General features: G+C 26.0%; 1 protein-coding gene across 4 annotated transcripts; it reads right to left on the minus strand.

Moving 5' to 3' along the window:
• Window positions 1–1840: 1840 nt before the first annotated feature.
• LOC129984075 (CTP synthase 1-like) lies at window positions 1841–25825 on the minus strand. 4 transcript variants are annotated; one of them, XM_056093847.1, is made up of 16 exons: window positions 25676–25814; window positions 25398–25497; window positions 21701–21881; window positions 20556–20725; window positions 18279–18377; window positions 16695–16811; window positions 16307–16390; window positions 14656–14736; window positions 14201–14500; window positions 12221–12309; window positions 11501–11595; window positions 9645–9763; window positions 8919–9024; window positions 8131–8283; window positions 3288–3466; window positions 1841–2273 (listed from the first exon to the last, which is right to left on the minus strand). In XM_056093847.1, the coding sequence occupies exons 2-16, from the start codon at window positions 25479–25481 to the stop codon at window positions 2268–2270; spliced, it is 1863 nt and encodes a 620-aa protein (XP_055949822.1). In that variant the 5' UTR covers window positions 25482–25497; window positions 25676–25814; the 3' UTR covers window positions 1841–2267. The 4 variants fall into 4 exon arrangements, with proteins under 4 accessions (XP_055949822.1, XP_055949821.1, XP_055949823.1 ...); XM_056093846.1 differs by lacking the exon at window positions 1841–2273 and having other exon boundaries at window positions 3214–3466; XM_056093848.1 differs by lacking the exons at window positions 1841–2273; window positions 25398–25497 and having other exon boundaries at window positions 3214–3466; window positions 25676–25825.
• Window positions 25826–26921: the final 1096 nt, after the last annotated feature.

A 26921-nucleotide genomic window follows, 5' to 3' on the forward strand; every position in this document is an offset into this window, starting at 1 on the left:
ATTTTTAAAAAATATGATTTTGATGATACCAATTTAATTAATTTTTTAGTCAAATTTTCCTAAATTTCGACAATTTTTATTTTATTTATTTATTGACTAGTTTTTAATGTAAGATTACATTATTGCAGTGAAATTCAAACTGTTTTTATTATTTCATCAAAGATAATATATCTAATAACTGAAACTGCGACTTTCTTTCATTATTGTAAGCCAAGGGGGGGGAATGTTTAATATCTTCATAGATTACATGACGAATATGAAAATGAAGTTTCAATAGCACCAGAGTTAAAAAACAGAACAGGTCAATAATAATTTTAAACATTATGGGACTCCCGATTCATATACACAATGAGTAGAACGAGTGCAACACTATTAAACTAATACTGCTTTAATTTATGTCACAATTTGATATTTAAACATAATTTTGTGAGGGGATCATGGATATTAAGAATGCACAAGTGACTAAAATGAAAATAAATAATCAATACTGCTTATCAAAAATAACATTAAAAATACTATGGCTGTGAAATGGTTCATAAAGTTAATTTGCTGATGTAACATGAGATATAACATGTTCTTACAGAATTGTCTATAATTTGGTTACAGTTTCTCTTATTCGGTTTGATCCAGAATTTAGAACCTTTTGTAAAAAAAAAATTTTTTTTCAGTGAGGTTAAAAAAATTATCAAAGTAATAGCATAATTCCAAAATGGCTGATTATACACTCACTACACTATCATTTAAAATTCAATCATAAATTTATATCTTGTCCTGCCAATAATATGTGCAAAACATGCATATTAGTATTCATAATAAATATTACAAAATTTTATATTGGATATTGATTGTATTAATCTAATGATGTGTATTCATTAAATTTATAATAAATAAAATTAACAAAAATTTATGTTTCAAATTCTATTGTCATTTACTTCAACAGACAATAAAACACTTTAATTATTTGAAATGTCTTTAATTCAACTATATCTACAAAGTTTGTAGGAAAATAAAGTAAGTTCTTTGATTGCTATTTCACCATTTAATTTTTTTTATTATTTCTATTACCTATCAGGTTATTGGTAAAATAGAAGAAGCATTGTTAGATATAAAACAAATATCGAAGTTAAGTAGCTGTCATAAAAAGTAAGATTTTGTTTCACTTCTAGCCTTTCATTAAATATAATGATTTGTATTTTATTTATTTGTTCTTCAATTTGTTGTATACTGTATGTTTCATTAATATAGCTAATTAAGGTATTATTTTTCAAAAATACATTTTTTTAAAAATTAAACCTATTAATAAAATTGTAAACATTAAATGAAGATAACTTTTTTTACAGAGTGGGTGGAAGTCCCAGATAGGATGAAAATTTAATAAAAATGAAGCATTTAATGGGGAAGGGATGCAGGGTTTTACCCACAGGACCACCTTGGTTCGGCCCTATTCGCCATATTATTAACCTGTCTTTTTACATAGTAGAGGGTCTCAAATCCCCCTTTATTTGAAGATTACAGAATTTTCTATATGCCTATGTTGTAAATAAGAAAGTAAAAAAAGGTTGCATTGTTCATTAACCAATACTTGATATGGTTGGTACATGTATTTGGTTCTGTTTTACAGCTATGCTGAATGAAAAACAGATAAACAGGAATATTGAGAAAAATAGAAAGTAAATAATAATAATAATTATTATTATTTTAATTCAGGCAGGATTCACTACAGTGAAAATTAAATCCCAACTTTCAAATTCTGTTAAAGCAACTGTTTCAGATATTTTTTTATAAGCAAAATTTTGATTGCAGTCAGTAACTTGAAACAGATGGAGAAGTAACACAAGAATTCAATTTTTGATAAGTTTAATAAGACAAACTAGAAACAACAAGAACATTTTTTGCATAGATTAAAATGTCCATGTTGACAAAGGGATGCTTTTCAAGTGATAATTCACCAAACCAATGGCTACCATCATGATGGTAGTCAAGCAAAAGAAAGAGTTCTCAACTGGACAACCTTGTGATTAAAGATAATCTGATTTTGATTTCAAGATAATAGACTAATTCAATTTCTGTAATGATGCCAATGAAACCAAACTATCTGGTTTCACATTTTAAGTTAAAGATGTTGGATGTATATATATTCTGAAGATAATAAAGTCCACAATTTCCTGCTGGTATTATAGATAATTATATTAAGTAATAAGCTTTCTCTTGATTCTTGAAACTGGGATATCAGGAGATGGCTTTGCATTTTGACCAGATAAAGAGTTTCATGCCTATAAATACAAAAAGATAATGAATAAAAATACAACAATTATCTGATCTTGGCAGCCATTTTCTTCTTAATTCTTTCCATATATGGCAATTATGCCTTATGCATTAAATCCTGATGTCATCATACAGCAATATATATCATCCATAATTCTTTGAAAACAGCAATAACAGAAATAAAGCTAAAAATTGTCTCCTTTCAGTTTGAAAACTACTGAATGGTTTCATAGTTTTTTTTTTTTTTTTTTAAATGATGGAATAATATGCAATCAAATAATAAGTCCAATGAGACTAATGTTTGAGGTCATAAATTTGTTATCAAGCTTACTTGAAAAGTATAAAATTTCATTAACAGGTGGTGGTCCGTATCTGTGAAAATTTATAAGCAAAGGCAAGGTGCAGTCAATATGGGAAGAAAGATTAAAGACTACATTATTAATCAACAGATAAGCAGTGAATAGAAAGCATAGAAAATGAAGAAAGAAGAAGGTATGTAGGTTGTATTGTAATATAGAATATTGGATAGGAGAAGCAGCAGCCGCTTCTTATTCAAAAACTTTTATACTTTCTTCAGATTTTTCTTTTTTTGTTTTCAAAATGTATTAATAAAATTAAAAAATAAGATATTTGTCTTTGAGAGATTTTTGAAAACTAGATGATAAATATTAAAGTATCATTAAGTCAAATAAACATTTATTTTTGAACCAAAAATTTTTTAAAATTTGTTTATGTCTAAAATGATTTTTGCATAATATCATATTAATTTCATGTAAATTATTGGAAATCTTAAATATTGTAAGCATGTCAACTTGAAGAGTAACCTGATACGTTATATAATTTTTTTTTCTATATGATATATATATTTTTAATTATACTTTTAAATTTTCAATTTCTTCAAAATTTGCAACATTAATGTAGCAATTAGTTAATGAATAAAGCAAAGAATTGTATGATAAGCAAAGTTAAAATTTTATTTTTGTTATGAAACCTATGAAGAAAAATGTTCAGTATTCATTCACCTCGGCAATCTGCTCTTCATCAGATGTTTCTGCATCAACAACTCCCTGACAACCCCTAGCAAGGTAAGACTGCAGTCTGTTACTGGCAGCCAGGATGAGTCCAAGATAAGGAGGAGATGGCTTCAAGGGACGAGAGATATATTCGGGATGAAACTGTACAGCTACAAAGTAGGGATGATCTGTAGAGTAAGATAGAATTCCCTTAGATATGCAAGAAAAAATAGAACCATTACCAATTTACTTCTTGAAATATAAAATTTTCAGAAAAAGAATGTAAGAATATTTATAAGCAATATTATTTTAACATTTTGGCAATACAGTTATTTATTCTAATATTTTTATTTGTAATATTACAAGTAACAAACTTCATGCAGTTAAAAGTAGAACATAATTTTTTTTGAACAAGTTTATTTTCCATTTTTTAAATTCATTCACTTTTTATTTCAGATATTTAAATAACTTTCATAATTTTATACAAAAATATTATAGAATTTTAATTATAAATAAAATATCATAGAATTTATCAATATTTTCTAGCTAGCTGATCATATCTGAAATAAGCAGCATTTTACTTGCAATAACTCTCATAACTTGCATAACTAATTTGGAAATTAAAGTTTCCACTAAACTATGCTTATATAATTTTTAATATTATTTATATATATATATTCAATCTGTTTTTACCAATAGTGTATTATATAAAAAACAAAAACTGAAGCATTACAAAGTTTCGTATTATTTTTTTAAAGTATTTTGTGAATGTCGGACACTGCTTTACCATTACACAATCAGTTATTTTTGTATTTTGTTCGATAATTTTATTCATACATTTAATTTTGTATTTGGCACAGATTTTTGCCTATGTTCTGTTTCTATTAATTAAAACTTTCACAAACTGCTTTTTCTGTAATTGGCCTGAATTTGTCCCAAAGAAAACTTTATTTGAAATGTAACAAGAGTAAAATCTGTTACATACATTGATATTTTTGCCTCATCTTAGCATTCAATCCTTTTGTGAAAATAAGATGCTAAATTGCGAAAACCATTCTGTTTGGAAAGCTTTTGGTTATTAATGGATATTTTAAAACCGATAGAAAGGGATTAAATTTGGAATAGCACTGTTTTACATCTAGCTCTTTCATTTTTTTTTAATGAATTTCTATTCAAAAAAATTTTAACCAGTTAATTTAAATATTAATTAAAAATAAAAAACTATAGTCACAGATCCCTTATGTCGTAAATGAGATTTTCCATTTTTTTCAACATCAGAAATTCAAATATGTATTCAAAATTAAACATTTCAATTTGAAAAAAAGATTTTAAATAAATCTAAAAATGAAGATAACCCCTTATTTGAAAAAATATGTAATTTCATTGTGCGGTAAGTAACTGTGGATTAAAAAGTAGTATTTGAATATTTTTTGTCAGACCATACGTCAGGTAAGAACTATTAAAAATTATGTTAGTAAATAACAGATGAATTAATTCTTCAGAACACATCTTTAAAAAGACATAAGACTTTCCTTTTATTTCCTACGCTGAATTTATACTGCCTATTACTACTAAATTGCCTCCCAACTCTTGTATTAATTTCAATGTTTTTTCCAAGACTAATGGCCAATCATTAGTTTGAAGTGTGGCAAACCATTTGCTTTGAAAATGACATCAGTAAATCTATTCTAATCAAGTTCAGGAGCATATCATTGTCAGCCTAAAATGCTAGTCAAGATGTTCATTGTGACTCCTAAGGTAAATAATAAATGTAATATTTTTCCATAGTGTAAGTAAAAAAAAGTTATATATTCAAATATACTTTCCATTATTACTGCCCTTTTATTGTTCCCTGGTCCTAAATTCATCCCCCCCCCCATAAAATCAATTTGAACATCAAATCATAGAAGTGTGTGTCATTGTCTTTTTTTTTTTTTAATTTATGTATCATACCAGTTACAACTCAACTCCACATGGAATAATTCAATTCAGATTCCTTTTTTGTTGATATAAATATGCTTTCACAATTTTTATGTAAATGTTCGCAATTAAATTGTTCTCTCGTATCATATCCATAGTAATCATTGAAGATTTTTTACAAATTGGCATCCTGAACGAATAAGATTGTTTTGTCATTGACATCAAACATTTAGTGGATAATTCTTTGTTGCTTTCTAACTCTGAATGCCTGCTTTTCCACAGCATACTTTATCTCTTGACTACACTTCTTTTAACAGTTTTAAGGAAAAATCAAATGTTTCTTTATCAGGTTTATTATCTTACCTGCCTTGACTAAATTTCTACAGGATCTCGTATACCAATGGCATGTAGGCTCCATAATTCTGTAAAATCTAAATTGGTAGCATAAATGACTTTCTCCAAATATTTTGATTGCTTCACTTGTTTATCTTTAAGTGTCAATCCAAGCTATAATTTTATGGCTACTAAATTTTTATCAATGTGTTCAATTGATCCTGTAATGCACCAGGATAATCTGCTCCTATTAATAAACCTATTTCAGGAGTTTCTTCCCCTGTATAATTTAATTCTATATTTCTTCCTTTTAAAATGGGGAAAATTTCAGGATTATTTACACAAAGAGTAGCACTACATATTTTCTTTTCATTTAAAACAGAAATGTTGTTCCTGAAATTTGAACATAAGCTTTGAAATGTAATGTTATAAACATTATGGGACTCTTGTTTAGTTTCACTGCCCTCCAAAAGTCCACAACTCAACATTTCTTGATCTGGTTCCAATCCTAAATATCTTTCTTATAAAAGATCTCAGCACCAGCATTGAATAATCCTTGGATAATTATATATCTATCTAATCTATACAATACTGTAGATGATTTCCTTGGTGACAAGAAAACCTTGGCATCCAATTCAGGTGATTGACTTTTATTTGGACATATAATACTATAATTATAATGTTTTTTCTTACATATTGTTACAAAAAATTTTTCTACAACAAAATACCGTCGATCAATCATAATAATGCAGCACATTTAATCGCTATAATTCAGCAGCTCACTTGCTATCTAATACTCCAAAAAACTGTTATTTGTCGTCGACTCCGACTACTCGCACACACGCCTTCCCTCCAGCTTGATGGTTGGGTTGACGGGGCGTCTAGCCCCGGCAGGGGCTTATCCCCGGTAAGGAGAGACTTCACAGTGCTTTGCTGTCTATATTTTGCCGTGACCGTCTTCGACGAAATTTGGAGATGACGAGTGTCAGGACTCATTGTGATTGTCTGATATTAGGGTGAGGGGGGAGGGTACGCTGCCGTTGGGCTTAGTAAGTTTTTACTGCTTGTGAACTAGAATTGGCTATTGAGATACTGTTTAGTTTGAGTTTGAAAAACTAAAGGGATGAGATAAATTAAAGTAGTATATTACGGGGTCTTCTAGAGTTTGTAGATGGTTTATATTTAGGGATTTTAGCTATTGCTTCATTTTCATTCTTATCCATGTTTTTAAAGTTAGTGGCTAGATTTTTAATGAATTTTTTAAGAGGGGGGTAGTCTAGGCATAAGTACATATTTGTATTGGGCATGTAGTATTTCATATTGCAGAAATTTCTAATTAAGTTATTCTGCTGGCGTTCAATACGTCTAAGATTAGTCTTGGCAGCATATCCCCACACAGGGCAGGCATAAGTTAATACTGGAAGCAAGTAGGCAGAGTAAATAAGCATTTTATTTTGTCTACTCATTTTGGAGTTTCGAGAAATTAAGGGATAAAATTTACGAGTTAGGTCTCGAAACTTTTTAGCTGTGTAAATAAAGTGGGATTTCCAAGTTAATTTACTATCTAGAATAACGCCTAAATATTTGCATTCCTTAGACCACAGCTTCCCTCCAGCTTCAGAGTGTCTGTCTTTTATAGCTCCGGGAGGCGGAGCTAGAATCTTCAGACCAATCAGGGTGTATCTGAGTGTATCTTGGTTGCTACTGGATGGATCGTGAAACTTCTCGAACTTTCCAGTATGATCCATTTAGTTGCCAAGCTCAGCACGCACAGGACAGATCTTACAAAGGTTTTACCGGTTTTTTTTCTACGATAACACTATTCAGATTTGTAACAATATAATGCTCTTCAAATTATAACCTGGTTCCAAATAAACAAAGCACGCTTCTTTAATATTTCTTTTCCAATGACATATCAGGCATCTTATTAAAGCATTTTGATGGATTATGAAATGATTTATTACAAAATATGCACTGCTTGTCATTTTTATCAGCTCTTTTCTATTCACTAGATACAATGCAAGCTGCCATAGGAATTTTATCTTTCTGTTCAATTCTTTAGAACTCTTGATCCTTCACAAAACTGGATTGAGCAAGTTGCAATCTCTCATCAATTTTGACTTCCAATCAAAGAAATTCTAACAAGTTTACCAAAATATTGAGCTTGTTTTTATTTTGAACTCTGTTACATGTGCATTCTCACTCATTTATAAAATCTTCTGGAAAAGTTGACTCAACTAAAGAGCACAGCATTGCTATGTACTTTTCAGATGTCACCAATGCTCTTAATTGAGTTTCAAATTTATCATAAAGAGCACATATGGTGAAATTTTCTCCATTCTTTGCTTGTATTAAAACAAGATTCAGAATTTTATGAAAATAAATTGGATCAACAAGAACAAATTATATTGCTCATTCAAATTATTTGTTGAATATTAATTTAAAGTTTTTTTAATCAAAATTTTTTTACAATGCAAAACTGGATTAACAATATTTTTTTACATAAAAATTTAAATAAATGATTTCCTAAATCCAATTAAGAAATAATGAAATCTGTTTCTTATCTTTTAATCAATTGAAAATTCATAAAAGCAATAACCTGGAAGTTCTAAAATTTCTAATCTCTCTTCTTTTTCATCATGAGCAACAAAATTAAGCCCTCCCTTTTCTAAATCCTCCACGTATATCTTGTCTACTTCATAACGATGCCGGTGCCTCTCTTCAATTAAGTCCTGCTTCCCGTACAGACGCCCTACAGAAGAAAAAAAAAAGAATTTGTAATAAAATAGAATTTCTGTCCTTTTCAAATATTAGCTATAATCTTAATATTAATTTTCCAAACAAATAAAAGTATATAAAATACTATTCAAATGCATAAAAAGTATCAAGAATGCTTCATTTAAAATATTGCTGGATATTATTTACAAACTTTTATCAAATATTTTTATGTGTTATATAAACATCTATCAGAAGACAATATTTTATTTTAAATTATAATCTAAAAAAATAAATGAGTTTCTAATGAGATAATTTTTAACTTTGGAGCAAAGGACATTTTGCCATCATACTGCTTCTTCTGCTTCAAACTTCTGCTTCAAAAGCATTTAAATGTTGCAAAAAGCCTTTCAAACATTTGTTCTCTATAAGCCATTGTTTTTAGTAACAAAAAATTTAGCAAAATCAGAATTTTATACACTAAATAATGTACAAAGTATCTTGATGGTTCTTAAGGGGTTAATATATAACTAAAAAATTTAAATTTATTGTTAAAATATCTCAACTAAAAATTATTAAAATTAAAAAGTAATTCAAAAAAAAAAAAGAAAGAAAAAAGGACCCTCCCCCCTCCCGTGTGTTATTAATAAAACTCGTAACTATAAAACTCACACAACGTGGATTCTTCTTTCTTTTCAGTTCGGAACATAGTAATTTTCTTTCCAAGCCTCATGGTTCCACCCATTATTCCTGTATGATGTTCCAGCATTTCTATCACCTAAACAAATCAGATAAAACAATTAGAATCTCAATTCAGCTATCAAGCAGTAAATGTTTCAATATGTAAAAATTTATTTTGCTTTTAAAATATAATAGTCAACAATTGATAATTATTAATTTCCATTTCAGAAGTATAAAAATTGAAACATTTTATTCTGCTCTCTCATAATTGAGAATCTAAATTTTAAAAAGATATGAGATTCCATCCAATTGTAATCTAAAATAAAATCTATTTTATTAGTTTAATATCAAACAATTCTACCTACATTAAAAGAAAAAGTACGAGTAAAATAAAAGGTTTCAGAATTTTAAACAGTCGTTACTGTACTTTTTTTTTTTAAACTAGAAAAAGAGTCTAATTATTAATTTTTAGGTTATATTAAAAAGCTATAGTTATGTTGTTTCTAAAATGACAAATTATACTTGTCTTTAATTGCTTTTGCATTTTTTGGTCATATATATATTAATCAAAATTTTCTTGCATTGTAAACGAGAGTTTTAGGAATTTGTCAACACTAAATAAAAAATCCTTTCTATTTACTGTTGAATGCAGCACACCTTTTTCAACCAATAAGCATTATTGATATCTAAGGCAAAAATAAAAGAAATGATACTTACAACATTCTTTCTATTTTCCCTGGTATTACTCTGTGGTATTTCTATTGTATGTGCATCTTCCCAGCCCAATTCATGTCGAGCGAATTCCACAACTGCCAACTGGAATCCAAGACAAATGCCTGCAAGTTTATTTTATATGTTATAAACAGCAATTCATATTATTATTTACATTCATTTTTATAAAGCAAATAGTAATATTTTTCATTTCCTTTAATGTATTTTCTGCTTCATTTAACTGCTCTTTAAGATCAAATCTTTTTTTTTTTTTTTTTAAAGACTGGATATGTTATACACAAAAATAAGTATCCGAATATATTGTTGTAAGTCAGTTCATCTGAAATTACTGTAAATAATTTTTTTTAAAAATTCTTAAAAATATTTCTTGATATTTCAAAAATTACTCTGAATTTCTTGACAGATGTTAAATTAATCCAATAATTTCATGTTTTTCCTCATTTTTCAGTTAGTTTCTGTCAAGTCACTGATAAGGCCCCTCCCACCTAAATTCTCCCAACTCCCTTCATGGATGAAGTTCATAAACAATTGCCACTCTAGAACACAGCTAACTCCTAGAATCATCAAAAATTTAGCTGTAAAACAAAATTGCAAGTTTCAGAGATTTGGCTCCCTTGATGCTATGTGCTCCACTCTGATTGGTGCAAAAATTTAAGAGAGAAGAATATTTTTCCAAATTTTTAAAAAAGAATTGAAATATTGATGAATGCACATTGGCAGTTGTATATAACATATCTGCAATAACATTGTTGCATTTTTAAATGTATAATTAATGTTTTTTTTTTAATATAATGAAAGTATGGCGAGATCAGAAAGACCTTTTGATCTATTTTCTTTCTAATATCTTCAAATAAAGATTAAAACCTGAAATTTACTTACTAATAGGCAATTGATATATATAATTACAAAAAAATTTCAAGGTACACATGGAATTTCAATAACATTTCTAGATATTCATTAAAGAATTCTGGTGAAAAAAAAATTTGCATCCTTTTTGTTAATGGAAATAAACAATAATTCTTTATCTATTCTAAGAAGATTCGAATATGATTCAGAATGCTATACAAATGATTAATCTCTGAATTAAAGTTTAATTCAGAAATGAAATTGAAAAATATAATAAATTTGCATTTAATAAATCCAGAAATATTGATATACGCAAATCAAACTCACTCCTGGAAGTCAACAATTCAAGTAAAAGAAAGGTTGAGAATTATTCAAATTTAAATTATGATTTATGTAAACTTAGAAATGTGTTTTGTTTTTTTCTTTTTTAATTTGAAGAAAGAGCAAAAAGTTTTTCCAATGGTTTGAATCGCATATTATTTTGTTTCCTAGTATTATTTATGTTATACAAGCTTTGAAAGATCAATACAGTGTTTTTCAGAATAAGAAACACTATCAAACTTGAATCAAACACTCATTCCCTTTTCTGCAAAATTTATTAACATCAACTAATGTTTAAATAATATCATTTTATTTAAAGATCTAGTTATTGTATGTTATATGTTAAATAAAATTGCAAAGATAATTTATTTGTACTGAAAACAAATAGTAAAATGTATTAATAATTAATTTTTATCAGATAATTTTAAGGAACAAAATAGCATATATTATTTAGTCTACTTTTCCATTATTAATATTGTATCCAAGACAAGTTTTAAAATTTGATAGAAACCATCAATAAATCGCAGAATGAATAATATGAGCTCAAAATTGTCTCCTTTAATTTTGATCAAAATGAAAAGACAAATTTCCTTATATTGTATGTAAAAGAATGCAATTCTTTGAAAATAATTCTTTTATAGAAAAGCAAGCTGTAAAATATAAAGAAATAATACCTAAAAAAGGTTTCTTATTTATTCTTGCCCAATGAATAGCAGCAATTTTGCCTTCAATGCCTGTAGTTCCAAAGCCTCCAGGAACAATGACTCCACTAAAAAGAATTAAGTATAAAACCAACTGTCTGTTTAGGTTCAATTATTTTGACACACACACACACAAAATGTATTTAGCTCCTTTTTTAAAAATTCTAATTAATGTTATTCAGGTTCATATATTAATTGTAAAATGAGCAACTTATTCTGAACATCAAATTATAACTTATTAGATTAATATAACAAAGTAATTAGTAAAGCTGTAATATCATCATAAATAAGCAAGCTTTGAATTTATTGGTCAAATATTTTTCTATCAAAAGAATATGAGAATTTTTACACTGTGCAGGAAAAGTCAAATTAATTCATGAAGAGTTTTCAAAAGTTCAATTTTACACAAATTTTGGAAACAAATGGAATAAAGCATAATGTCAGGACTACAGAGTTTTCATTTATTTATACATGAAACTGGAATTGAATACAAATATTATCACTAAAGAAAAATATAAATCAACAATAAGATGTAGGGGAATCTTAGGAACACTGGATATGAAAGTTATCTTTGGGTTTATTAAAAAATATATAGCTTTAAAAAGTATCTCATTACAATATTTGATATGGTATGATAATGAAATAATCTCAAAATATAAACAACTAGCTTTTTACTTAAATAATGACACCTACTCTGCTCTACAAAGGTTTTGCCAAGCTTCATGGTAACGAATAGCATTTGTTCGCTCTGTCTCTGGCTCCAAATCAGCTGCTGCAATAAACTAATAAAAAGAATTAGAAAGAAATTTAGTGTCTAACAAACACTAGTTCTAGTGAATTTAATTTTCTAATTCTCAGCAATAAGTCAACTAAAAACTCAACTCTCTAGTGGCCCCACAGAATTAAAATAATAATAATAATAATGATAACAAATAAGTCAGGGTAATTTATTTAAGTTTCAGGAATTTAATATTTTTTCATTGATTACAAAAAGTCTTATTTAGGCATACAATATATATATATTACAATATTCTAATTATATGAAGAACTGCCAATTCAAATGATTGAATAAACCTAAGCAATTAAATGAAAAAGATATTAGCATATAAAAAAAGTTTTAATTCATAAAAGACTATTGTTTTAAGCAATATATTTGATATTCATAATTATCTGAATAAATTATGATGTTTATATTTGATTTCAAAATGAATCTCTATTTATTTTGTATGTGGAGCAGTAAATCAAGAATATTGCCAAAGAATTTAGAAATTTTATTGACATTTAAATCTGAAAAGAAGGTGAATAATATAAAAACCAACAAAAAAAAAAAAAAAAGCATAAACAGGTGAAGTCGGGGGTACCTGTCATTTGTGCAAAAAATGTGAAACAGAATATTATATATATATATATATATATATATATATATAAAGTAATGCAGAAATAAAATGATCAGAGAACACTATCACTGTAAGATTAGCACAAAAAAGTGTTAATCATACAATATGAACACTTTGGATCAAAAAGATCACAGAGTATAATGGTCATAAAATGAGGTATATAAACAGACAAGTATCCTGTGTACAATAAATTGATATTATGGGATTTTTTTTCTCTTCCTCTAAAGATGTCTTTCCTTTTCTTTCAGCTAAAATTATGACGACTGTTAAAAATTGTACTATGTATGCAATTTATCTCCTATCTCAAAATTTGTTGAAATTAATCACAAATTTGCTTATGGTATGACAATATATTTTTCAGTAAAATAATGATACCCACATCAAAAATCCTTTGAATATTTATAATTGATTTTTAAACAGCCATTACCTTTCAAAGAGTAAAAAAATGAAGATCAAAATGAATAATGCAGTATCAACTAGAAATAATTCAGAAATTAGTTGATACCATAAATCAAACATTGTAGACAAAGGCACAACTAAATAGTAAAAGTTGTGTTGATTTTTTTGCTATAAATCTTTTAATAATACATAATTTAGAATACATGAAAATGTTCCTATTTTGACATTTTTTTATAATGAATAAAAATGAATTAAGACTAAAATTAATATATTTAAATTATAAATATACATATCTATAATATATATATAAACATTTTTAGAAAGAAAAATGCAAAATTTTCATTAACATTCTAATAATTTTGACAATATGTCTTCAAACATTTTTGTATGTAGATTTTTTTTTTTTTAAACAAAGCATCTCTTTGCACATGTTTAATTATTTTAATTTTCTTAAAGTATATTGCAACCCTGAAATAATAACAATCTATCATATGATAATCTCCAAACAGCTAACTGTAACCTATACATTTCAACCTTACATATATTAATAATTTCTAATTTTCTAAAAATTTTCTAAAAAATAATTTTTTTAATTACAAATTATATGCTGGGATAATTTATCAAAAAAATATGGTCTATTCTTTTAAAAGCATGTTGCTTGAGGATGAAAGTCACAATATGAAAATTGCACAATAAGAAGAATAAATGCATTGTTTAAAAACAAAAGATTTGGACATTGCTTCAAACATTAGCTGAATGGCTTTAAGAAAAAAATAGTTATTTCAATTTCATTTATTAATTTTCTTGTATCATAAATGAGTTTGTGAATTTTCTCAAAGATTATAATCATTCGTAAGATTCAATGCATAACTCTTACCTGTAAGTTTAATTTTAGATTGCACATCATTGTAGCATGCTGTAGTGCTTTTGTAACAGATGCATAAGAGTCCTCCAATACAGTATATTTGCCTACCAAAGCAATTTTCACTTCTGTAACCAAACGATCAATTTTTCTGGCAAGTTTGCGCCATTCTCGCGAGCGTCTCCGTGCTTCAATGGAACAGTCCGGCTGTCTCACTGGAAGATTTAATCGTTCATGGAAAAACTTAACTAATCCTTGTTCTTCCATGAAAATAGGGACATGATATACAGATTTCACATCATGAAGACATATTACCTAAAAGAACAATATTCTGTGAAAACTAACTGCAGTTTCATTGGAAATTTGAAAAATATGTAAATTACATACAAAAATATCTTAAGGTAATCATTCAAGTAGTACTTCAATCTTATAGAACTTAAGATATACTTTATTACTGCTTTTATACTCACTTGCTCTGGTGGTACATGACAAAAATTGGAAATTTTTTGCTTCACATTTTCATCAACAGGATTTTCACTACGACAAACAATCTGAAATATATACATTAATGATATAATTTTTTAAAATTGTTAAGATTCCATCTTTCATTATTTAAACACACACAAAAAAAAAAATGACAAATTCCTCAAATCAAATATGATACCATTTAGGAAAACACTGCTTCAAACTCATAGCATTAGCAAATAATAAATTTAAAAAAAAATCCCCTAAAAAATCCTAGACATCAATAACTAAATAATCAATAGAAATAGTTAAAAACATTGTCTAATGCAGGTGTAGCAAAATGTTAAAATGCAACGATACTATAAAATATAGATGAATATCAAAGAATAAATAAAACTGCAGCTTATATGATTTCAAAAATTATATTTGCTTTAATTTTATGAACTAAAAATGTAACATTTACTAAACTTTTGCTTTCCACCTATTATATTCAGCTGGTTTAAATTTATGTTCTTTTTTAGCCTTGAATAAATAAATAAAAATGTAATCAAATATAAAAAATATTATATGAAAAGTGTAAAAAACTCGCATTAAACTATATTTTGCTTTCTGACTTTGTCTAAATCTCCATTTTAACTAAATGCAGAATAAATTATCATATAACTAGTAGTCAAAATCACTATTAGATAGAACAAGTGAAATTCTAAGGTCAATACCAACATCAGAATAAATTTACAGAGAAAAAAAGAATCCTCATATTCAAAAGAATAAATGCAGTTTTATGCATATTATCATCATATATAAACTGGCAATAAATGTAAAGCATAATAATTAGTACATTGGAACCATATAAAAATCCAATTTATAATATTTCACTATTTAGAAAAGTTTAAAAACAATGTTTAAAGTTCATAATTGTTAAGAAAGAAATAACATCATCAAAACTTCTTTTACAGTTGAGTGAACATTTGCCTCAGTAAAATGAAAAATTTCAACAGACTTTCATTTGTTAAAAAAATAAATAACATGCATATATAGGCATATGAACATTTCTATTAAACCATAAACAATTTCATTTAACATAGACAAACTATATAAATGAGACTATTTCTCAACTGAAAAAGAAGAGTTAAGAATAACATATCATCTAAACTTATTTTTTATATTTTTTAATTATATCTTACTTTATTAAAACTCTACTAATTAAGATTTTTATAGCTTGCTGAAGCCATCTGTTGATCATATTTTTAAAATTAATAGCAAAAACTGTGTATCAGAATAGAAATAAAAGAATGGTAAATAAAAGGGATTCTCATTCAGATAGACTGTAATAGTAAGTCTAATTTGTTGAACTGGTACAATTTCTAATAATATCAGATTTAGAATAACAATAGAAGATAAAAAGGTATAAGAAAAACAATACAAATTGAATTAACAGTCTGTAAAACTTCACAGGAGGGAAAATTTATCATGTATCTACAAACAGAAAAATGAACTGTTCCCTTAAAAATGCTGCATTTAAAAAAAAATTTTAAAAAAATACAGTAATTTTTTATTATTTTGCATCATGTTATTTTACTTTAAAAAATAGATTTCTCTTCATTAAATGTAGTGGAAATTTATAAAAAACATGAATAAAAAAATTATAACACTTACCAAATCAGGTGATAAACCTAATCCTCTTAATTCTCTAACACTGGCTTGAGTAGGTTTTGTTTTATGTTCACCAGTTGCTTTCGGCTGAAAGATATTTTTAAAAAATTAATAAAAAAATGTGTTTTAATAAAATTCTGCAGTAAGAAAAGCACCAATTTTAGATATTCTCAAAAACTGTCATTTATATAATAATTTAGACTCTAAAATTATTATTAACTTTTGATAAGAAACGCATTTCCTAGAAAAATGTTATGAAACTTTCTAAAGAACTATTCTACTTTTTTTTTTCTTTTTAATTTTTAAGTAGCAACACAAAAGTTTAAGAAATTGTAAAAATGCAAGCATGTTAGAATTCATATAATTTTGCTTATTATATATAATTATTTACCTGAGGGACCAAGCTCACATGCACACAGCAAAAATTTTCCTTCTTTACCCGAAATTGAAATTGTCTAAAAGCTTCTACAAAAGGCATTCCTTCAATATCTCCAATAGTACCTCCAAGCTAAAAAATAAAAACAAAATAATATAGTTTATCAAGAAAATGTACTAACAGATTTAAAGAAAAAATCTTAGATAATGGAGAATAAACATGTTAGTAGAAGAATTTTTCAAATGAAGAGATAAATTTTCACAATGCATAATTTTTGTCTGATTAAGATGAGAATGCAAAACTGCCTAGTATCTGAAATGCATATATCTTTGGAATCTTTTACATTAGAACAGCTGATGACATAAGCTCCTATAATTGATATTCTAATTTTCAAATATATGCAAAAAATGATCAATATTATTAATATGATTTCTTAACCATATTGAATGCCATTCAAAATATAAAACAACATGTTTTATATTTTGAATGGCATGAGGCAAATGGCTTTATGAGCACATGTTATTGTGTCTTTGCACAATAACATGTGCTCATAAAGAACAAAGAAATTCAATGGGAAGAATTGACACACATTTTTTCTTCTTCTTATAAGATGTAAACTAAACCTATAGACCTATAGTGTCATATTTCTGTTACCTTCAACTGCCTTTCCTATTTTATCAATTCTGAAAGATAGATAGAAGGGTAGAAGGACAGAAATTTAATCATTATAGTTACAAAAAAAAGATCAGTACTTTCTTATGCCTCTATAATAGTCATAAGTAAATTTTAACCAACACTATAAGCAGTTTTCCATTAAAAAAAATTTTTTTTTAATGAAAATTTTCAAAAATGTTATGACAAATTTATAAGCACTACAAAAATCCCAGATTTGTCCGAAATCTTTTACTTAAGGTAATTCAATGTTATTTTTAAAAACAGCAAGCAAATGTAATTCATAATGTTTTCTTTTGTTTAAAAAAAAAGACAAATCTTTCTCTGTTTAAGAGATGTTATTGGATTTTAAAATTATGATTTCATTAATAAATCAATGCAAAAATGAAAGGAAAAACACAATATCTTTGGAAGGTGAAATTTTTCATCTATAAGGAGGGTACAATAATTCTTGTATGTTAAAAATGGAAGGGGGGATATTTCCACTTAAATAAATAAATAAAAGAAAAACTATCTTTAAAAATTTCTCAGAAAATTTTCAAATGAACTAACTTGCTGATTAAGAGCATTAATAAACGAATCCTTATTCAGCAATTATTACTAATTAATTATAAGACAAAATTAAACTAACAGCTAATGAAAACTAAATAAACTTTTGGAAACAATGATATGTTACACTAAATTTTTTAAAACAATTTTCAGTACAAAAAACATTAGTCTAAAACACAAAATAGAAAAAATTATGAAACCAGTCTCCCCCCTACCAAACAATATAATAACAATTAATGGATCTGCATAAACATCAGTTTGAAAATTTATTAATATCTTTCTTTATATTTTTTTGATAAAATTTCAAATGATTTATATAGTGGGAATGACTCAATGAATCATAAAAGCAAATAGCTTAAAAAAACAAAAACAACTTACTTCTATTATACAGATTTCTGGTTGGTTGCCATTTGAAACTGGTTTCAATGCTACTCGTTCAACCCACTCTTGTATGGCATCTGTTATATGAGGAACTACCTGAAAAAAATTATATAAGCTTAAAAAATCTTCCAAATAACAAGCAAAACAAGGAAGTAATTCCCAAACACAATTTTTTTGTACAAAAATTTTTTACCCACAGTAGAATTAAATGTAAATCAGTAATAAAAATACAATTAGCAGAAAATACATTAACCATATACAATTAGCACAAAAAATACTGATTTCCATGCCTATTTATTTCAATGATTCTTTTTCCCATATGAAATGCTGAACTACCTTCGAAACAAATTATGGATTCACTGGACGAAAATAGATTTTCTAATTTGTCAAAGTAAAAGCATATTGTGATTTATAATCAGATATATATTTTTAATTAAATTCCATTTCTTTTATAATTAATGTTCCTTTACTTTTTTACATTTGTTTTGCTAGAGATAAAAAAAACTTCATAGCAATAAAATTACCCAAAAGTAACAAATATGGATATAGTGTTCATCTTTCAAACTATTCTGATATAAAAGGTTTTATGAGGATTTAATTCTAAGAAATCATAAAAGGAAACAAAAAAGAGAAAGGGGAGGTTGAAATAGAAAACTCATTGTATTTATCAAGATTCTAATAAAAGAAAAGGAAAAAAGAAAGATCCAGAACCTCCATTTGTTGTCAATTCAAAAGCAGTTTAGGCAATCAGTTTCAATATTTTCAAGTGGAAAATATTTTGTAGACATTAACATTTTTATTGCACATAAAACTCATTTCTAAAATCTTAAGTATATTTGAACAAAAAAAATTAGATGTTAAGCCATTTTTTAATCAAAATAATTGAGAAATTGGAGAATAAAAAAGATTTTTTTTATGTATTTCATTTGTTTCTAAATCTTAATTTTTCTTTTTTAACATAACATAAAATAATAAATGATATTTGTAACAAATGGAAACTATAATGTGCAATTTCAAAACATATAAAAAACAAAAATTTAGGATCAATTTGAAGAACAAGCCATCCAAAAACATTAGCTTAGCTTTGTGTGTGTGTGTGTGTAATGATATTTTAAAATCTTATTTCAATTTAATTAATTTCTAAAGTTTTATCTTCATTTAGCCATATTAACTTCATTCTAAAATATTCACTTATTTCCTGATCCCATTCCACCTTTTCTATTTAATTAATTCAACTGCAGCTTTGTAAAAATGCTTAGGTCGGCAGTTTACACGCTCCAAGTGAAGGGATATAAAATTGCCAAGCAAGCAAATTCTTTTTAAAAGATCTCTATGATTCCCTTGTCTAATTTGACATGGGTAAAGAAATCTATATCAGAATCTCATAGTATATAAGAACTGAGAAAATGTTTTTCTCTCTCTTGCCCTTTCTCACTGTCTTCTGCCCTGCTGTGAGCAACCTGTTTTGTCCGTGCTGCTTGTATGTAAGTCATGCCTCCCGGAATAGAATAAAACAAAGTTAAAAAAATCAAAATGTCTTTTCTGCCTTCAGCCATGACTCTGCTTCAAAAATTATGTTATATATGTTTGTAAAAAATATATATATATAGATGATGTACAATATTTACTGGAAAAACAAGTTTACTTAAATACTAAACACTTGTGAACACAATCTAATTATAAATCAAAATAAAGTTGGAATAGTTTTGTTATGAAAACAGATGTAATTTTTTTTTATTTATTAGAACATTAGATCAAAACATTTTGTTTGGCAATCAATGTTGTTTGAAATTAAGTCAAGTAACTACAAAAGTACTGGCAGAAATGAAAAGGAGGAGAGGACAAAGCTCATTTAAATTATAGTAATGATTGGGGCTTTTTTATATATTTTTATAAAACAAAATTTTTATTTCATTCCATGTTACACATTTCCTAAGTTTTTCTTAAATTTCTCATCATCAACATACAGAATTGTACTGATTTACATTTTGATAGATTTCTGTAAAATATTTTTTCAGTACAACTCATATTTCTTCAAATAATTTAGTTAAAAATTAGAATATTTTACTTTTTAAAAGCATCATCAAAATATTTTAATCAAATTTTAATAACTGAGATTTGTAACACCCAGTTTACTTTAATTTATGAAAGTAAATGCTACCATTTATAACTTCAGTTAAAAAACATAAACAGTAAAGTATACAAAGTTAAAAATATAAAATTTAAATCTCATTTATAATTTTAAAGACTTCTTATCACTTTTGATAAACTCACCTGAACTGTTTTACCTAAGAAGTCGCCTCTTCTCTCCCTATTTATGACATCTTGATAGATTTTCCCTGTTGTAATATTATTGTCTCGATGCAATTTTATATCCATGAAACGTTCATAATTTCCCAAATCAAGGTCGACTTCTCCACCATCATCAAGAACAAAAACTTCACCTTTAAAAAATGAACATTTTAAAAATGAAAGGAAAAAACTGTAATATACGTATTTAATTTATGTAAACAAATGTGAAGTATAAGAAAATATTAAGCAAATATGCACCTGAAATATGAAGGAAATATTAGAAACATGAAATATAAAGAATATATACATACAGATACTTATAGATAATATTTGAAATCAAAAGACAGAAAATATTAGACTAAATTTCCAATTATAAACAGCAGTAAGACTTTTCAGAAAAATCCTTTATAAACATTTAAAAAATGAAAAATATTTATAGATGAATTCTAAATCCAACCGGCTTCTGGGAACTTTATGAAAACATTATACATTGCAATAAGATTATTGACTTTGAAAAATTCATTCTTCTTTACAGATTATATATTCTTCCGTAAATATTTGAATACACTTTTAAATCCATAAAGTTTTTTCTGGATAAAAACAATATCAGCAATATAACTCAAGGGTAGAATAGGTGTTTTAGCTTTCAGTGCTCAAATATAAATTAATATCATTTATTTGAAATTTTATTTATAATGAAATGAAAATGTTCATACTTTCTCAATCAGCAGGAATAGATATTTTACATTTGAATTAAAATATTTTTGTTTGATTATCAAATACATACATACTTCAACATGTATGTGTTAATACTTTATGATTTAAAAAACTAAACAATGTAAAAATTTTAGATAACAAAGATAAAAAATAATTTTTAAAAACTACAGAAGATAATTTCAGAGTTAAAAAAACAATATCTCAAACAGCATTTAAAAAACATAATTATATATATATATAATTAATTCTAAAGTGTAAAATAACATGAGTTACAAGAAAACACATTGAAATTTTGTTTTAGTGTTAGATTAAAAGTAAGATTTTCAGAAATATTAATAATCATGAAACACTTACAAAGAATAAAAAGAAAATAATTTTGAAACAGAATGAAAAAAAAAAAAAAATCTTACCATGTTCATAAGGAGAAAATGTACCTGCATCAATATTAATATATGGATCAATTTTGATTGCAGTTACTAAGTAACCATTGCTTTTCAAGATTTTGCCAATGCTACTAGCAATTACTCCCTTCCCTATACCACTGATGACTCCACCTGTTACAAGTACGTATTTCATGGCTGGAATCTTTACCTGCAGATACAACCACAGATTTAAAACTATGTCTTTCTTTTTCTTTTTTTATTTATTATGTTGAAATCCACAAATGAGTAATTCATAAAATTATAATCAAAAATATTACCTTAAGTTTTAATGATCAACATCAATACATATTAAAAAGTAGTTGCTAAATATTACTCAAATATCATATTTTAAAATAACTTTTAATATATCATAAACAATTAAAAATATCAGCAGTAAAAACTCCAAATTTGTTAAGATATATATAATTATTTTCAAGTTGGTACTATTCTCTTTCAAAGATTCATTTATATATTACATAAATCTATACATTTTCATTAAAGTTCTCAATGCTTTACTGCAGTAAAATGTAGCATTAATATTCATAAATTACAAAATACAGTTAAATATCTCATGGCAAGCAACGTCAAAATAATGTAACTTTTTAAAATATAAATTAACATATGAAATTTAGGTCTGTGATATTTAAAAAGAAATAATTTTGAAATGAGTTCATAAAAAGCGATGATACAATCTAGTTTTTAAAATATATTTTTAACAATTTCTTGTTTTGATGACAATACTAATATAGCATATGTCATAGTAAAGTAAAAATATTTCGGCAATATATTCTTATCATGAAAAGATAAGACATGATTTTAAAATATATAATAGGAGTTTACAATATAAATGATACACAGAGATGGTACAGATTGTACAGAGATGATACAGTCTTTGGTACTAAAACTCATAATTTAGTTTAAATAAAATATAAGCACTGATTCCAAACTCTTTTCAATATACATATATATAAATCCTTCCCCTTATTTTGTTACTATGTTCCTTATTCCCTTATTTTATCAACAATCTTCTTTATTACTTGTATATAGAATCTGTTTAAAAATAATAAGATCCATTTTACACTAAATAATGGTAAAGGTAACTTATCATTATGCTCTTTTAAAAATACTCATCACTTTTATTTTTTGCAGTACCAAAGATTTAATAGCTAAGAGAACTGGATATTCACAGAAAAATAACAAAATTAAAGCCCAATTTGTAATAAAAAATATAATGGAAATCTAATATTTATCAAGAAACATTACAAAAATCTTGCTTTTTAATTATGAAGGAAAATCTTGTTTTCATTTTAAAAATTAAAGTACTTTTGTCCTAATTTTCCAAGTCTATATCATATTAGAAGAAGCTAATATAATTAGATGATTTCACAAAATTAGTTACATATCTTTTGCATGCAATATTTATAGAGATCAAATTACACCCTGGAAATAACTAGCAAAACACTATAAACACTACACTTCTTGAATAAAACAACTTCTCTTTCATTGAAGAATGGGCTAGACATGTAAAACGATTCTGAGATTGACATTCAAATATTTCATTATTGAAAACTGAATATTCATTTTTATAAGGATTTTTCTTTAACTCCAGCACTACCATCATATTTACCTGTAAAGAATCAATAAATTTAATGCAATCTCTCTCTTAATTCTAGTGCAGTTATTTTCTTTCTACCATAAAATATTCAATTACATTACAACATTAATAACACAGGCAACTTTTCAGAATACTGAAAGAATACTTCAGAATTTCCCATCAATTATATTATTTTAATTTCCTTTTTACAGTGGGATGATGCAATAAATGCAATAGCATTAAATGATATAAATAACATCTCCTGAGACTACTCTTATTATATAGTATCCTCATATGTATAAAGATCATTTTTATGAACACAACAAAACAAAATTCCTTTTATTGTCTTATTTTTTAATACTTCAAAAATGAAGTACAGCAACTTGCACATTGATCTTTCTTATTTCAATTTATTACACATTTCATTTGTCTGTAATCTACAGGCTAAAAGTGAAATATATGGAAATAATTAAAATCTGTGTTTTTACAAAATGCCTTCATAAAAAAAGTGACCATAGATTAGTTTTTGGAGCATAGTGGGAAAATAAATAATGACAAATTTTTAATCATGATAATAGGAATTTAAATGAAATCTATGAACTTAATAAATTCTTTATCTCTATTCATTGATTTAGATACCATTACAGTTTACAACCTAATATATTAGACTATGATATAATTATTTATATCAACCTCAGAATGAGATATTACCAAAATTGAGAAATTGTAGTTTTTTTTAAAAATACAAGTTTTAACATACTGTAGTTTTTAAAATTAATTAATTAAACAGATCTTTGCCATTAATTTTAGTTCTAGAAGAAGGAGTAATAGCACACTTAAAAATTTTGACGATACAGAAAAAAAATTATTTCAAAATTTAGGAATACATGTAATCAATTTAATGAATTTCTGATATGAAAATATTTTTTTAATATTTATTAAATCAATTTTCAATATCTCACTATGAAAACATCAATAAAATAAAAATGACAGACATTTAAATATATAAATTACAAGCCTATAAAAATTTCCATACTTTTTAATCTTAGTAAAATTTAATGAATTTCATCTGAAAAATTGTTACAATAATTTGAAATAAACTAAAGTAAGTGAATATACATCTAAAAAATATCTAAATCAGTATCAAAATAAAACACTTTTCAAGTCAATAAATACAAATATATGCTTTAATAAACTAAAATACTAAAAGACAAATGAAGAATTCGTAAACAATCATATTCCAGGTTTACAGTTACAAATACCATTAGAATTAATATAATTCATGAAAATTGAATATTACTATAAAAAATTATAATTATTATACTTTTTTCTTAATTTATACACTGAATATTATTGTAAACCATTAAAAAAGAATATAGATTATTTGTTTCTCACAAAATCAAATGGTTTTATTTTAATTGTACAAATTAAAAATTATTGAAGCAAGTTTAATTCATATCAATTTAAAAATCTATAGTTTTTTAAAACTGAAATTACTTTTACAAGAATTTATTATTTTATGATACTGACATTAAAATTCAAAATAATTTGATTTATAATTTTAATTAATTAACTTATTCTTCTTAAATACTAAAAAATTAGAAAGGTTTTTTTTGTTGTTACATTCATCATCACACTTTGGTATCTAAATAAAATTAAGATTTATCAAATTTTTTCCATTTTTAGTTCATATGTTTTTAAGGATTATATTTCTATTGAATAATGTTTAAACTTTTAAAATAGACACTAGCAAAATCAAATAGTCACTTTTAAAAAAATTCTAATTTGTGTTTACAAAAAATGTATCTTTCTAAAAGTACTGAAAACTGAAGGACCTTTATTTTTTGTTACCTTTCATTCTCCCTCCCCTTTTTGTAATTGAAAATGCAAATTCTTTTTTTTTTTTTTTTTTTTTTTTGTTAATATAAAAAATTTCAACATTCAGTGTCAGTGAAAAAGAATGCGATGTATCATTTGTTATTTTTATCACAACCTCTCTACATATTATTCAATTTTAATCAGTTACAAGCAATATGTTTTTTAAAAAATGTCTACTACCATCTACAATTTAATTAATTTAATACTATTTACCTTCGCCAAAAGTCTGGGTCTACGTAGTAATCGACTAAAAGATTTTAAAGGATGACAAACTTTCAAAAATGAACTCATCACCATAATGTTGAATCATTTTCTGTAGAGTATATTAACAAAAATTAAATTAGTAAGATTTGAAAACAAAATTGGTACTAAAGGATCTATTTAAATTCGTCGATATGTAACAAACATTGAAAAAAAATTTAATAATATACCAACAAAAGATCAGTATTTATTTTGTAAATACAGAAATGATTTACTTTCTGATTACTTACCTTTTTGATTAATTAGATAAAATTATTTTAATAACTGTGGAGTTTATTTAGAAAATATTAGTCTTTTTTGTACAAGTATACATCCGTATTTACAAATTACCATGTGCGAAATCGCGCGAAAGAAAGACGTTGCCATTTTTAGTAGGCTAAAAGAGTTGTTTACTGAGCTAGAGGATTGATTCAAGTTAATTTTTCATTAAAAAAATTGACGAATTTATTGCTGATTGAATATTATGAATAGAGTTAAATCAGAGAATATCATAGTTACATGACAAATGTAATTAATACCTGCTATCAAACTTCTGACCGGTGCGTTGTCTTATGTTGAATTGTGACGTCACTGTTGAATTCACGCAACAGATAGCACGCGTCCATACCGACGTGCTCTGATTGGTCGGTACCCTTTGCCATAGACTTAGTCTGTACAATTTGCGAACTCGCGCAGATAGCACTGCTAACATTACGATTCACTGTATTAATAAATTTGTTTTAAGAGCTGTGAACCTGACATCTGCTATTAAAAGTTCTTATTGAGTTGTAAAGCATTCTATTAATAAATGTCTATCTTTGTTTTTATGATTTAATTTATATTCTTTCGAATCAGGGATTCAAAAGTATATTTGCTTAATCCTTATGGATTATCGAACAGTAAAAAGCGAAACGTTAGCAGACGTTTTCTTATTTGCTGAAGTCTTGGATTACTCTAACCATAAAGCTGTCTCAGCTCTATGACTCTGAACTTCTTCCTGGTAGATGCTCGATCAATATTACACTCACATGTTGTATATCTTTTGAACATGAAACCAGTAGTATACGCTGTCAAGGTATTCAGACAACATTATATTGACGCATAATAATAATATGATAAAGCTACACAGCACTCTAAAAATAATACAAATATAGATTTTTTTTTTTTTTGGTGGCTCATGTGTTCGAAAGTTTTATTCTAAATTTCATATCTAAACAGGTTATACGGATGATCACAGCGAATGTGCAAGACATCGAGAGTCAAAATTTCTATTAAATTTATAGATACATTAAAGTCAAGTTTTATTTTAGGAAGCATGAAAATTGGTCGATTTCATAATAACTATAGAATACCTACAGATAAAAATTTTAAAAAAGTTTTAAAAATGAAAAAAATGCAAAATTAATCGTAGGTTTCCAGACTCGATCTTAAGACAACCCAAAATAAACGTCAATAAATGCAACACTCTAACCACCAGGCCACCCATCCCTGACTCAT

This window comes from Argiope bruennichi, chromosome 9 (assembly GCF_947563725.1).
Source record: "Argiope bruennichi chromosome 9, qqArgBrue1.1, whole genome shotgun sequence".
NCBI classification, from domain to species: Eukaryota; Metazoa; Arthropoda; class Arachnida; order Araneae; family Araneidae; genus Argiope; species Argiope bruennichi.

Bases quoted from the DNA above. Each gene is read 5' to 3' on its own strand.
- LOC129984075 (XM_056093846.1), bottom strand. From the start codon at position 25,481: ATGGTGATGAGTTCATTTTTGAAAGTTTGTCATCCTTTAAAATCTTTT. The intron at 16,812-18,278 runs GTAAGTTGTTTT...TTTATTTTTTAG, and splicing joins CAGAAATCTGTATAATAGAA to CTTGGAGGTACTATTGGAGA. The intron at 16,391-16,694 runs GTAAATAATTAT...AATATCTTTCAG, and splicing joins ATGTGAGCTTGGTCCCTCAG to CCGAAAGCAACTGGTGAACA.